Source organism: Westerdykella ornata (assembly GCF_010094085.1).
Source record: "Westerdykella ornata strain CBS 379.55 unplaced genomic scaffold EI97scaffold_1, whole genome shotgun sequence".
NCBI lineage: Eukaryota > Fungi > Ascomycota > Dothideomycetes > Pleosporales > Sporormiaceae > Westerdykella > Westerdykella ornata.
In genome coordinates, this window is record NW_022986851.1 from 1,890,610 (window position 1) to 1,903,535 (window position 12,926).

General features: G+C 48.2%; 3 protein-coding genes across 3 annotated transcripts; 2 read left to right on the forward strand and 1 right to left on the reverse strand.

The window, feature by feature from the left end:
* Positions 1 to 249: 249 nt before the first annotated feature.
* Positions 250 to 2,039, forward strand: EI97DRAFT_472619 (MFS transporter). Its single transcript, XM_033801857.1, has 6 exons — positions 250 to 460; positions 511 to 614; positions 664 to 797; positions 850 to 1,054; positions 1,105 to 1,359; positions 1,410 to 2,039. The coding sequence occupies exons 1-6, from the start codon at positions 277 to 279 to the stop codon at positions 2,010 to 2,012; spliced, it is 1,485 nt and encodes a 494-aa protein (XP_033658827.1). The 5' UTR covers positions 250 to 276; the 3' UTR covers positions 2,013 to 2,039.
* Positions 2,040 to 2,347: 308 nt separating this feature from the next.
* EI97DRAFT_463647 (uncharacterized protein) lies at positions 2,348 to 3,629 on the forward strand (the record flags this gene model as incomplete). The annotated part of the gene is made up of 3 exons (XM_033801370.1): positions 2,348 to 2,526; positions 2,589 to 2,875; positions 2,975 to 3,629. Exons 1-3 carry the CDS (start codon positions 2,479 to 2,481, stop codon positions 3,627 to 3,629), a joined length of 990 nt encoding a protein of 329 aa, XP_033658828.1. The 5' UTR covers positions 2,348 to 2,478.
* A 1,364-nt stretch (positions 3,630 to 4,993) lies between these two features.
* EI97DRAFT_463648 (uncharacterized protein) lies at positions 4,994 to 6,436 on the reverse strand. The gene is made up of 4 exons (XM_033801371.1): positions 6,052 to 6,436; positions 5,787 to 5,970; positions 5,531 to 5,721; positions 4,994 to 5,435 (listed from the first exon to the last, which is right to left on the reverse strand). Exons 1-4 carry the CDS (start codon positions 6,389 to 6,391, stop codon positions 5,098 to 5,100), a joined length of 1,053 nt encoding a protein of 350 aa, XP_033658829.1. The 5' UTR covers positions 6,392 to 6,436; the 3' UTR covers positions 4,994 to 5,097.
* Between the last annotated feature and the right edge of the window lie 6,490 nt (positions 6,437 to 12,926).

A 12,926-nucleotide genomic window follows, 5' to 3' on the forward strand; every position in this document is an offset into this window, starting at 1 on the left:
TCCGCACCAAAAACGCTACAACGCCGTTCCTGGTTGTGCTCTTGTAAGGCGAGATTCTTGGATTCAGCCCAATCACGGCTTGTCATTCTCCCCGGAAGCTTGCTGCCGTGGCTTCAAGACCCAGGCTTGTGGGCGACGGCCACGTTCTTGCATCATTCCTCTTGTCAAGGCTGCTCTCTGTGTGCTTGAATCCGCTATATTTTCCACAATGCAGCACTGTAGTAGTTTCGTCACTGGTCCCTCTGTTCCTCCTGCTTCCTTCCGAATCCCAGTGCTATGGCTACGGATTATGAAGCCTCCAAGTTGGAGGGACCCGGCGCTTCTACAAACCCAGACTCTGATATCGAATATACCGCCGTCGATGGGGTCAATGAGAGCAGACTCTTGAGGAAGCTCGATCTGCGGCTTCTACCCGCTGTGTCTATCTTATATCTGCTCTCCTTTCTTGATCGCAGCAATGGTACGAGCCTAACTCCATCCCATCAATGTTGTCTAACAGCTTGTATGTAGTGGCCAATGCGAGAATTGAGGGACTCACAACCGACTTGCACATGACCGGCAATCAGTACCTCACTGGTTTGACGCTTTATTTCATCGGTTACGTTCTCTTTGAAGTCAGTCCACGGAATCCCACTTGACCGGACGAATATTCACAATAATCAGATTCCCTGCAACATTATCCTCAAGCGAACAACGCCCAAGTTCTGGCTTCCCACGTTAACAATAGCATGGGGAGTGGTAGCTACCCTCATGGGTGTTACGAAAAACCTCGCTGGTTTCTTTGTGGTTCGTTTCTTGTTAGTACCAGCCTTGAGTTTTCCACGACGGGAACTTTGCTCACCAGCTTAGCTTGGGTGTAACTGAGTCCGGCCTGTTCCCTGGTGTCGTCTACTATCTCTCCATGTGGTACAAGCGCAACGAACGCCAATACCGTATCTCGCTCTTTTTCAGTTGCGCCTCTCTTGCTGGAGCCTTTGGTGGTATTCTTGCTTGGGGTATCGCACATATGCGGCACGTTGGAGGCTACGCGGGTTGGCGATGGATCTTCATACTGGTGAGGATATGCGGCGTTACCCACTACATTCTAGTCTAACACGACTGCAGGAGGGACTATTGACCATCGTTATTGCCGTCATCGCTTACTGGTTCATCTCCAACTACCCGGAAAGCGTCAGCTGGCTGTCCGACAAGGAGCGTTCTTTCATCCAGGCCAGGCTTAGAGCCGACAGTGACTCAACCAACGACGAGAAGTTCACTTGGGCCGACGTTTGGGTCACTTTCAAGGACATCAAATGCTGGCTATATGGCTTGGGCTTCCACACTATGAGCTTGCCCCTCTATACTCTATCTCTTTTTCTGGTACGTGTCCGTTGAATATCTCTCAAGGATTTCAGCTAACCGCGTTATAGCCGACCATAATCAAGGATATGGGTTATACCTCTGCTCAATCTCAATTGCTCACCATCCCACCTTATGCCGTGGCGACCATCTTCACCGTCTTCTGGGCTATCTTGTCCGAGAAATACCAGCGCCGCGCTCTCTTCATCATCATAACCTCCAGTGTCGCCATCATCGGCTACATCATCCTCCTCACCAACGAGCATCCCAGCAAGAAGCCCGGAGTCTCATACGTAGGCACCTTCTTCGCTGCCATTGGCATCTACCCCAGCGTTGCCCTCGTCCTCTCCTGGCCCGCCATCAACGTCTCCGGTCAGACCAAGCGCGCCACCGCCAACGCCATGCAAATCAGCATCGGTAACCTGGGGGCTGTGTTAGGCACGCAGTTGTATCGTCCTAAGACGGCACCGCGGTATGTTCTTGGGCACTGCTTTGCACTGGGATATCTTGTCATGAATATTGTTGTTGTCAGCACGCTGTGGTATATTCTGGCCAAGCAGAACAAGCAGAAGGAGGAGTATCTGGCTGCGCATCCGGAGACGAGGGGTTTCCATGATACCGATGAGGATTTGAAGCAGGGAGATAGGCATCCCAGGTGGCATTTCAATGCGTAGGGGAGAAGATGGTATCACTAGGCAGCTGTGAAACGTGTATGTACATTACAGATGGATTATCGTTCCGTTCCGTCCAAACCCTGGATTATGCTTACTTTTGCATCTAATTCTACCTCATTTAAGCACGGAAGCCGTACAGAAGGACATGTGAACGGGTTGGGGTTGCACTACGTTCCCCATCGACAAGGATTCCCCGCTGCAGATATTACCCCAGATTTCTACCACGCGACTCAGAAATGAAGCTGCACTAGCAAGTCAATATGAGTGAAGTTGGGGTTACCGCTTTTGGTGCAGGAGCCAATGGGATGTTCCTATTTTAGCTGGGCAATGTATATGGGAATGATTGATGCGCCGAAGTCAGGGAGGGGAGGACAGCATTGATAGATAAGGGTAGAGAAATAGAAGGGGCTTGGAATTGCTGGAGTGAAGCGTTCGCGGTCTTACACTTTGCGTGGGCTGGGACAAGATGGCAAAGCCGCGGCACGGGAAAGCTTCGATGGCGAGGCCGAGGATGGTGAGCTCATAGTGAATACCCCATTCCAAACACAGAACATTGGCAGCTCACTGTATTGTCAGGCTAGCTTCGGCCCCAAGACGCTGCTTTTCGCACTGCCTCTCGCGCTTCCCGTCGTTATGCTACAATCCAGTATCCAGCACTTGCTTCCAGTGAGATTGCAAACCTACTTCTCCTCATCCCATCTTCAAACATCGGAACAAGCGCAAGCTACACCGTCAAATCAATCGCTGCTCGAAGCTTGTTACACGCACACCTACACCACTGAAATTGTCTCCTTGGATCCGCTCGTCATATACATCAACAACTTCACCAGCGCGGCCGAAGCAGAGGAACTCATCAACATTGGGTATGCCATCCTTTCCACTCCTCTCCGTCTTCTACCAACTCTACACCACTCTCTTCTCCTCTACAATCTCTACTCCACTACCGTTCTAACACTCTATAGCGAACCCGACTTCGCCCCCTCCTTCATCTCCCGCGCCCACACAGGCGCCAACGTCCGCGTCTCAGGCCGCACCTCCTCCTCCGCGCCCCTCCCCCAAGACCACCCCCTCGTCACCTGCATCCTCTCGCGCGCCCGCGCCTTCCTCGGCGGCTCCATGCTCCCCGACGAACCCTTCGCGACGCCGCAACTGGTGAAATACAGACCCGGCGAGAAGTACGACCTCCACACGGATTTCTGGCCCACGCACCAGGTGCTGAAAGATGGAAAGGGAAAAGGCAAGTTGATGAATCGACCGATTAGCTTTTTTGTGTTCCTCAGGGATACGTGTACGGGTGGGGAGACGTATTTTCCGCTTGTGGAGGTGGATGGGGGTGTGGTGGGGGATGGGAAGTGGGAGGGGAGGATGGCTGTGGGGCCGGTTGGTGGTGGTGGTGGTGGTGGTGATGATGATGATGGTGGAGTTGGTGAGGGGAGGAAGAGGAAAGGGGTGAGGTTTACGCCGATTACTGGGAATGCGGTGTTTTGGGTGAATTTGGATGGGGAGGGGAGGGGGGATCAGAGGTTGGTGCATGCGGGGTTGGAGGTGAAGAGTGGGGAGAAGGTGGGGATGAATATTTGGGCGAGGAGGTTCTATGGTGAGGTTGATGATTGGTGAGGAGGAGAGAGGGAGGGGGTTGGTGATGGTGGTGGTGGTGGTTATCATTGCGGACTTGTCTCATAATGGAAAAAAGCAGAATGGATTACAGTATGGTGGAATGATGAAGTACACATAACCACTCTATGAGTTTTTGATTCCAAGTCACGCGGACATAGCGCGATCACTGTCTGCCTTTTCGATGAGGATGCAAAGTGCTTTATTCTAGGTGTAAATAGGGGAAGGTAGAAGGGCTTTATATACAGTAGGTCGGTGGCGTGTTTGTGCTAGCATTGGCCCCATGTCCTTCTGCGGCATTAAGTGTAGACAACAGAGAAGATTCAGGGAAATCTAATTCATGTGGTATCTCACGCACATGTTGGGCATAGTAGCTAGCTGCGATGCTCGAAGAAGATTTGGTAAAACCTCGACGCATATCAGCATTATTATGAGAATATATAGCAAGCACAAAGTCAATAAGATATGCAGTACCGATATCACCACGTCTCGTTACTGGTTTGACAAATCGGTAGTGCTGAACGGTATCCTCAAGCCATTGCAAAGAAGGATTGCAGTGGGAGCGATTCAATGAAGCATATCACGAACCACATATGGGTAATCATGCAGTCTCTTGCCTGGAATTCATTCACATCTGTCGAGATTCTTGACGATTTTACTCGTGAATTGGCGCTCAGAACTCTTTCAAAGAAAACAAAAAGCGGGGAAATGGTGGGGGGAGTATCAAAATGGGTGGCATATGGCGTTCTTATAATTGGATGCATTTCGACAGTCTCAACCGCGTTGGTGCTACCATCTACATAAAATCATTACATGGGTATTATTCTGTTCGAGTCGGTTGGAGCCTAGTGATGATGGTGATAACAATTCTTGCTGCACTTTTACCCCCACAGTTTAGGCCAGTTAAAAACAGATGGAGCCCTTCCATTGCAAAGTTTCACTCTCGCAAGAGACACATAGGCCATTGTCATCTGAATTTTCCGTTTTCGAAGATAAGCCGCTGTTGTGTGGGAAACGAATGGTAGTGTCCGACAAGGCTTATATCGATTTTCTCCGCCTAGCGTTAGCTAGTCTAGTCAAATCGAGGAGATGTTTCAGCACATGTCGCTGTATTGCAGAATTGGGATAGTAATGATACTCGTTATCATTGTTGGAACGTACACTCATGAAATACTAACCACATCTCCTGGATGTTGCACACATTATTGGACTCAGGTTCTGCCTAGCGCGGAAACCGAAGGGAACAATCTCATGGAGGTGGTCTTAGCCAAATTCTCGCCCATGGCCACCTCGAGGGTGTCAATTACTTTAATCATTACAGAGTAAGAAAGAAGCGTAGCCGACAGCTACAAAAATACATTCAACTTCGCCATTATCATTTCCCTTTGCGACTACGATCATGGAGCGGGAACTTCCATTCCATGATCCAAGCAGTACTCCGCCTTCCACGGCCCAATATTGGAGCTTTCGCTCAAGGGGCATACGGCGGCGGATCCGTGCTTCGAACAGACATGTCGTCGTCTCCTATCCGATGATCTGGAAGCACAACCGGATCCGGAACTGCAACGGGGCCGGTGTATTTGGGCAAGTCCTCGGAATTTCTGGCTGTCTCTGCCTCTTCGCCAGCGTTTGCAGCCGTGACTCTCTCCGCCTGTCGCTTCCTTTTCCAGAGTAATATCTGGAGTGCGATCAGAGCGGCAGCCAGGAGGCCTAATGGGACTCCTATGTAGACTCCAAGAGGTGGGGAGTCTTTATCGTTGCTACCGGATTGCGGGGAATATGAAGGTTCGTAGTTTATTGTAGGCTTCTCTATGATGGATGTTAGCTCTGGTATTGTGCAGCATCGGCAATAGAGAGATGAAGAATCGGGACTTGATGATGTGAGAATTATTTGCATGTCTTACCTGTAGGGCTCATTCTGTATATTGTGTTAGGGCTAGCACCCGCAAGGTCGGGCCGTTCGCACCTGATCCTCGAAAGAGGGTCCCAAGCGCCGTACGTAGAATAGAGGAGGTCGGTGATACACGACGAAGTAAGACGGTACTGGAGGATATCTTGATCAGTTGATGATTTATGCGATGCTTCAGCAGTTTCGCTATTCGAGAATGAGTTAGCTGTTGTAATCCAGTTGGGAATCGATGGTATGACTCTCTCTCGTACCAAGGCTTTGACGTTGAAGGGCCTCTGATCCACCCTCCTCCACACTCGGTATATATAGGGATGCAAGGTTCCTTAAACGTGAATTTGTCTCCTGTTGAATCCCAGGTTTTCTGGGTACACAACTCGAAAAAGCGGCTAGATGTGGAATAAGTGGTATATTCAGCTGCATAGGTCATCGGGGCCCCTGTTAACAGCGGTGTTAGTGTGCGAGATCTGGAAGGGATATACCTAATTCTTGTCAAGAGTTTAGGCATTGCGCACGTACAAAATGGGTTATATGGACTATTACCGTCTATGCGGTATGTCCAACCCAAGATGCGAACCGAACCATAATCATCGTCGGATAATAGATCGGAAAGTGGTGTAGGCGAACTGCGTAGTTCTGTCACAACCACAGATGCCGTTGGGAACAACAGATGTGAGTAAGAGGTCGTGAGACCGGTGGACAACGGTGCCACGGTGCCATCAGACTGCGCTAGCGTATCTTGGTCAATCTTCTGGGTGTTCGTTGGATCCCCAGGTCCTGCAGGAGGAATTTGTGTTGGCTCTTGTGCAATAACCGCGGCGGCAATCATGATAGACAGTATAGAGGCCGAGAGAATCATTGTGAGGCGAGGGCTGCTACATAGGACCGTGATGTCTTAGTTGCGAGCGCATACGACCGCACTCTAGGGCAGCCTACAGCAACGCGGTATATATATGTATGGTGGTTTCTGTTGGTGGTCTGTGCGATCCTGTGCCGCATAACCGTTATTAGGGCGAGGCTGAGCAGGGAGTAAGGGGGCCGTCTACCAGTACTGTGTATTAAGTAGTTACCCGAGGCATCCTGCGAGGCTAGTGTTTGCCTAGGCAAGGGTCCAAGGCCGAAGCGCGTCTGGTCAGAGTTCACCGGTGTACATGTATCGATTCAAGGGAGCATGCAAGGATCGCTAAACAACGGTCCCACAAGAACTAAAGCCTCCAACACCTTCAGATGCTTTTACTTCGCCAAAACAGGTCGCGACTCCAAAGAACATACCATCGGACTGAAAGCTGTAATAGATTATGGCCGTACCAAGCATGCTTCATTGCTTTTAGCCTTCTGATTTTGCGATTACTTCGGACCGTAGTCATGCTCTAAACTTTAAACGACGGCGATATGAGATATGAGAGCACGTGCAGCCTAGTTAAGCAATGCCCAGAAGATGCGATTCTCAAATGGAAAGATCATGGACCGGCTTTCCAAAAGTAGCCCAACGACTGTAAATATTCGGTAAACTAGTCCCTGGTTAGGCGGTACCACAGCACTGCCAACTTCGTTTGAATCATATGACTATAGGATTGATTCGAGGGAATGTGCCTGACCGGTCAATTTTCTGGATATTTGGTTACTGTGGCCCCCCTCGTACTCCTTCATTGCCAGGTTGGAGGCACCGGCCCCTAGCGATAAATCATCCTTCAAAGTCTAATGATTGCAAAAGTTGCCTTGCACTCGTATTACCATCGAACAACCACTCTCACAGCCACTTACAATTGAATCACTTAATTACGGGATATTGTCTTATCGTCTAGCATGTACTCATGCTTTCTACCCTACGGTCCAAGGATGCCCCACCAAACCTCAGAGAGCAAGGGTTGCAATCGGCCGAAGGACTAGATTCTGCTTGTGCGGCGCTTTTAGAATCCAACCTATACCCGTTACTTTTGATGACGTGGAGAGGACTTCACCAAATCCAAATATGGAAGATATATGCCACTCTCAGGAGAGGCTTACGTTGTTTGGGGAACACTACGTTCAGAGTGCACAGAAGGACTGCATATCTATGCGGTGCCCTAGCTCTTTTATCTATCCTGGCAGCTCTTCGTTTGCTTGGTTAAGTAATAGAAGTATAACCCATTTCCTCCAGACGGACCGACGTTTTTGCACTTTAACATTGTCGTAACGCCTTCAGCCTATTTTCAGTTTTCTCGACAACCTGAAAAGAGGGCTTGGTCATCATGTTACTGCCCTTAGATGGCTCAACACTCATCTCCACCCACTATTTCCTCGACCTAAACTATCCACTAGATAGGTTCAATTGCATTGGATCTCTCCGCGCTGTTACCGAAAAAGTTAGACACGCTGCGGTCGGAATACCTAAAAGATGGCTCAAAGAATATGTTATGTTCTTAAAAGCGGAGTGCAAACAACCTGCACGTATGCGAGGCTCAACACCAGAAACAAAAACTGTCTGTGAGGGGCACACAGCTTTTATTATGCTGTAATCTTATACTTTATAACACTGCGGGCATTGTGCAAAGCCGCACATGGGCTCAATCATGCACCTCAATATTCGCGAAAAGACTAGCTCATGTCAGGTGTAAGAGATGTATAAAATCACTGGAACCGGATGCTCCTCTGCTCTAAAACACAATTGAGTACATATACTTTTATAAGTTCTTATAAAGAGCTCAAAGAAGCTACATGTGTCTTTCAGGAAAACGGAACGCGTGGCTATGTGCGAGGGGGATGTGCACTGGAACGGAAAATTCTGTTCGCTATGGAGATGGGAAAAGCCAGTTCGGCGACTGCATTGCTACACAGGCGTCTTTTCATGGCCCCACTACAGACTTAACAAGCGAAGGAGAACGGTGCACTGGACGAGTTGAACTTAAGAAATATGGACACAAAAATATAGCCAATGAAATATGTCCGACCTATGGCATGTCTCTACTCCTTTTTCCGCGCTCCCGGCGTCCCTCCTCCTCTTATTCAGCCAAGATTCAGTTCCGATGTGTGCGAAAACTTTGCAAAAATATGAACATGGATAAGTTGGCTCGACTGCAAAGGATGGAAACCAAAGAACTCAAAATTTGGATCTAATATTGCCTGGTATGAGCACTTGCACCCACTCTCCTCTATGAAGTTCCACCGACCGATTTATTAATGAGACATAATGCCTGAGAGAGAAATGAAAAACACTATGCCACACTCCTTATGGGACGCAACTCGACTCAGCCCCCAGGCGACCCACTAACCTGAATCGTCCAATCGACAATCCAATGTAGACAACCTCTCTCGCCGCTGTGGCAAGTCGATATACGAAAGGCGCCCGCAGTTCGTACATGTTTTGTGTGAAATCCGGTGCATACGTTCGCCATGTGTAGGCTAGATGTCGCCCGGATTACAGCAGAGCCTAAAGCGCATCACAGCCGTTGGATGTTGAAGCCCCGATCCAGCAATCTGGACCTCTTCTTCCGGCCCGCATCGTCCCCGTCTAGACCACTTCACCTAGCCACGTCTTATGACCATCAAGGAGATAAAATGCCACCGCGATAAGAACTAAAACGCTCATTGTCGAAAGCTAAAAATGATATTGCGCACTGGTTGTGCGATAGGTGCCTAGATGTTTATTCTATGCACTTCCGCTTTCCTTGCATCGAACTTTAAGATTTACGGAGCGAAAGTTATAAGATCATCACAATACACCAATCTACACCACCAGAGATCTATTATAAGGCGGTTACAACTAGAACCCATACACCTTCACCTCAATTAGGGATTTCCTTCTGTAATATCGGCTCGTGTCGTAAAATGAGACTTTAAATTCGCCGCACACTATAAGTCCACAAGCCTTAAGGCTACACTACATGAAAAAGTAGGCAATACTTTTACAGCGTCTATCGAGCCGACTAATCTTACTAAAATTGGTTCGTTCACTGGATATTGGGACTTACTTTCCTTGCACATGCTCCCTTTCCTTCTCCCTGACATCGGAGACGCACTGGGTAGAGAGTAATAAAATCCTCGAAAACTTCTAATATGCTTCCTATATGTGCTTGACATACTACAACCTAAAAATCAATTCTGACGGAGTATGTCGGGCCTGTGTTCCGCAATCCAAGGTCCTTTAGAATTAATGCACCTCCGCCTCCTATATCCGTGGACACCATAAGAGACACCGAATTACAACCCTAGGATCTTAGAAACTGGTTCTGGATTTGACACGTTCTCTTCGAACCTAAGGAGCGGTTCTCTAAATCCCGATAGGAAGAGCGCTTTCCACAAACGTTGTTGTGGTAACAATGTTACTGTTTTTGCATGCAAATGCCTTCTTCACAGTCCTCTAGATACTATGAATCGCTTAGGGAGAAAGGGGTGAGTCATGCCACCTAGAAAGTCGGTTCAATTTCCGACAATGCCAGTTGGACTGCTTTAATCAAATACTCGCCTGCTGCTCGCATGGAGGGACTGTGATCTACAGTTTCTACTTGATAGTCTGTTAAGCTTGGCGAAAGAGAATGACTTCCTAGACTCCCTTCCCTTCCCTCCCCGTCTCTGTTTCCTCCACTCTACAAATCCAAGCGGCCGAAGCTACGAGGTCTTCAAATCGCCGTAAACACCGACAATGACAATCACGTTGCACCAGTCAGGACCAGCACTCCCGTTGCTGTGTGTGATGCGGAAGTATCGTCCAAAATTTACATGGAGAAGCGATATGCAACCTTCTCTCCTTTCTCTTTAGACAGCAGCAACACACAAACATGCAAAACTACCGTTACTGCAATTAGCAAACAGGGTGCACAGATAATCTATGCGCTTCGGGACCATGCAACCGAAAGCATCTCGAATTGGGAGTATATGGAACAGGGAGACTCGATTCCGCAATATCGATCTCCTACTATACATGCTCCCCCGTTTTTCTTTCCCCTAACACTATGAAGAATTTGATCAGAGTCTATGATCTGAAAAACTCACCCTAGTACCCGGAAAACGTCTTAACCTAAACGTTCCCCCCATGAGGTTTACGAATCAGGATATCCTTATGTGCGTTGCACTCTTTCCAACCACTAAAGCCAAAAAAGGGCGCTCGTTATATACCTAGTCCGGCAAGATGGCGAAAACATTATCGCTCGGATAACCGCCTACAATGCCTTTGCCCTAATTGCAATCTCTAAAATCGTAGGGAAATCAGAAAATGTAGCCGGCGCTCGAGACTCAAAAGATACAACAAGCCCAGGATGCAATGTTGTCGCACTACATCCAACAGCGGAAGTCGCAGACGAAACTATAATGCGCCTGTCACGGTGCCAAAATAAGATTGTCAACCACTTCAATGTCAGGTCTTTTTCTCCCCTTCGGTTTCCAATGCAGCAAGTCAAACCTGGGTGCGTATTTGCTGCTCGAACCGTGAAAAGACTCGGGGACACTGTCACATCCCAGAGTCATAGGAAAAGTAATTCTGGCGCTGGGTGATTTGCTGTGTCAAAAATGAAAACATGCCTACGATATCATGGGTATCAAGCCCTCGAAAGTCGACAAATCCCTATCAGCTCGAGTTTAAAGAACGAAATGTGTCACACTCTATTCACCGCCTCGAACAAGCATAGAGGGAGAGGATGCAGGCATCGGTCTTTAGAAACGACGAAAATCGTTAAGTCAACCTGGATGCACGTGTCCGACTCTAGCTTGGAATTACGGGAAATAATCGAGTTGGGTTGTACTGCGTTGCACAAGGTGTTAGGTCCGCATAAAAGAAGGATCTCCACAACAAGACAATGTGCAGGTCGCCGCCAGGAATACACTTAGCTTTATGAGAAGAGAATGGTCTCTCTTACACTAGTCCAAACTCCAAAGATTAGAAGGAGCGACTGATGTCGGGCCGTCGAGGCCATCAACGAAAAAGACCATGATGCAGAACTAGAGTAGTTCATGCGAAGCTTCCTACACGAAATGTAAAGCGGGGAAGCAAGATCATGTCCACTTTGGAGCGAGAGAGCAGGGCAGAAGGATTTCGACAATGACGATGTTTTTGCTCTGTTTGCCTAATGTCTAAAGAGACAAAGCAAAGGACGATGTGTACGTCAAGGCTTCAGAACTAAAGAGACTAAAGTGTGGCTCTACGAAAAGCCGTCTGTCCGCTGCCGACTAGAACTTCAAAGAAGAGTGGGACGCAATCATTTGCGTTCCTTCCGGGCGCGCAAAACAAAACAATCGGTCCTAAGACCCGAATATCCTCTTTCTAGTCCCATGCATATAAATTAAGAGACGAGGCAACAATGTGCGCGGCAAAACAAGGATTTCAGCGGAAGGAATTGGACCACCCGACAGCATGTTACCCACCGTCCTACAGCCGACATCGAAAATCAACCGTCGAGGTTGCATGTGCGCGCAAGACCAGGAAGCCTAATAAGAACCCAGCGCATATTCAGTTGGTTTTATGAATCCAGCAGAGAAAAACTAAAGTTGAAGATTGCGCATAATGTCGCTGCAGAGTCCGATGCATCGAAATCCGCTGAAGTGAAACATATCCGCCATAAAACGAGGAAAGTGCGGCAAAAGAAGTGGTTACCCGCTGGCTGCATGTTGCTCCACTGTTTTCTAGACTCAAAATCGGAAGCGAGGGGACTCTATGTGGGTGTTGGGGCAAACGGACCAACTCTCACATGGACGAATTTATGGAAGACAACGTGTCTTACGGTGAACAAGACCCAAGAGCAGTAGTAGGTGGTCCATATGTTTGGGCGCTCAGTCAAGAAAAGCACTATGCTCTATTAAACAAGGGCTATGTTGGCAAATTTTCCTACTAGAAAGGACTGCAAGGCCAAGAACCACCTGCAACCAGATCGTGCAGGTCTAAGCTCGCGAACTACGACAAAAAGGAAGACGGTTGATGGCGCTGCGCCAATTCGTACACCGAAAACCGAAGGAAAGATTTGAGATGTGCACGCAACAGCGACAACAACTGAATGTTCAGTTTACTGATAGAGAACGATCTGTATCCCTTTCCTGGAGATATTACTATGAAAGACAGAGAACATGTTGAACATCTTGTCATGTTGGCGTCTTCCGACACTAGAAAATTGCATTGGTAGCATTCGTATGGGACAGTTTGCAAAAAGGACTTGCTTACAGAAAACATCCACATCGATCGAATGCATGGCAGCAGGACTAGCAGAGGAAGTAAATCCTGTCTACATCCGTGCAAAAGAAAAGACCAAACCCGTTCAACCTTCTACAAACTATAAACCACCGCGTTTTACGACTATGTCCGCGATAAAAACCCTCGGCCTAGGAAATAATAATAGTCACATTTCTCCTATAGAAAGCAACTTGAAGTTCCGGTTGAAATTAAAAGTCGACACATACAATGTCCATGATCTCATCCTCAAGCCCTAAGA

What these genes read in the sequence shown, in the direction of transcription:
- EI97DRAFT_472619 (XM_033801857.1), top strand. Translation starts at nt 277, where the DNA reads ATGGCTACGGATTATGAAGCCTCCAAGTTGGAGGGACCCGGCGCTTCT. An exon ending in TCGGTTACGTTCTCTTTGAA is followed by an intron (nt 615 to 663) that starts GTCAGTCCACGG and finishes CACAATAATCAG; the next exon opens with ATTCCCTGCAACATTATCCT. An exon ending in ATACTCTATCTCTTTTTCTG is followed by an intron (nt 1,360 to 1,409) that starts GTACGTGTCCGT and finishes ACCGCGTTATAG; the next exon opens with CCGACCATAATCAAGGATAT.
- EI97DRAFT_463648 (XM_033801371.1), bottom strand. Translation starts at nt 6,391, where the DNA reads ATGATTCTCTCGGCCTCTATACTGTCTATCATGATTGCCGCCGCGGTT. An exon ending in CCTTCAACGTCAAAGCCTTG is followed by an intron (nt 5,722 to 5,786) that starts GTACGAGAGAGA and finishes ATTCTCGAATAG; the next exon opens with CGAAACTGCTGAAGCATCGC. An exon ending in ATACAGAATGAGCCCTACAG is followed by an intron (nt 5,436 to 5,530) that starts GTAAGACATGCA and finishes CATCCATCATAG; the next exon opens with AGAAGCCTACAATAAACTAC.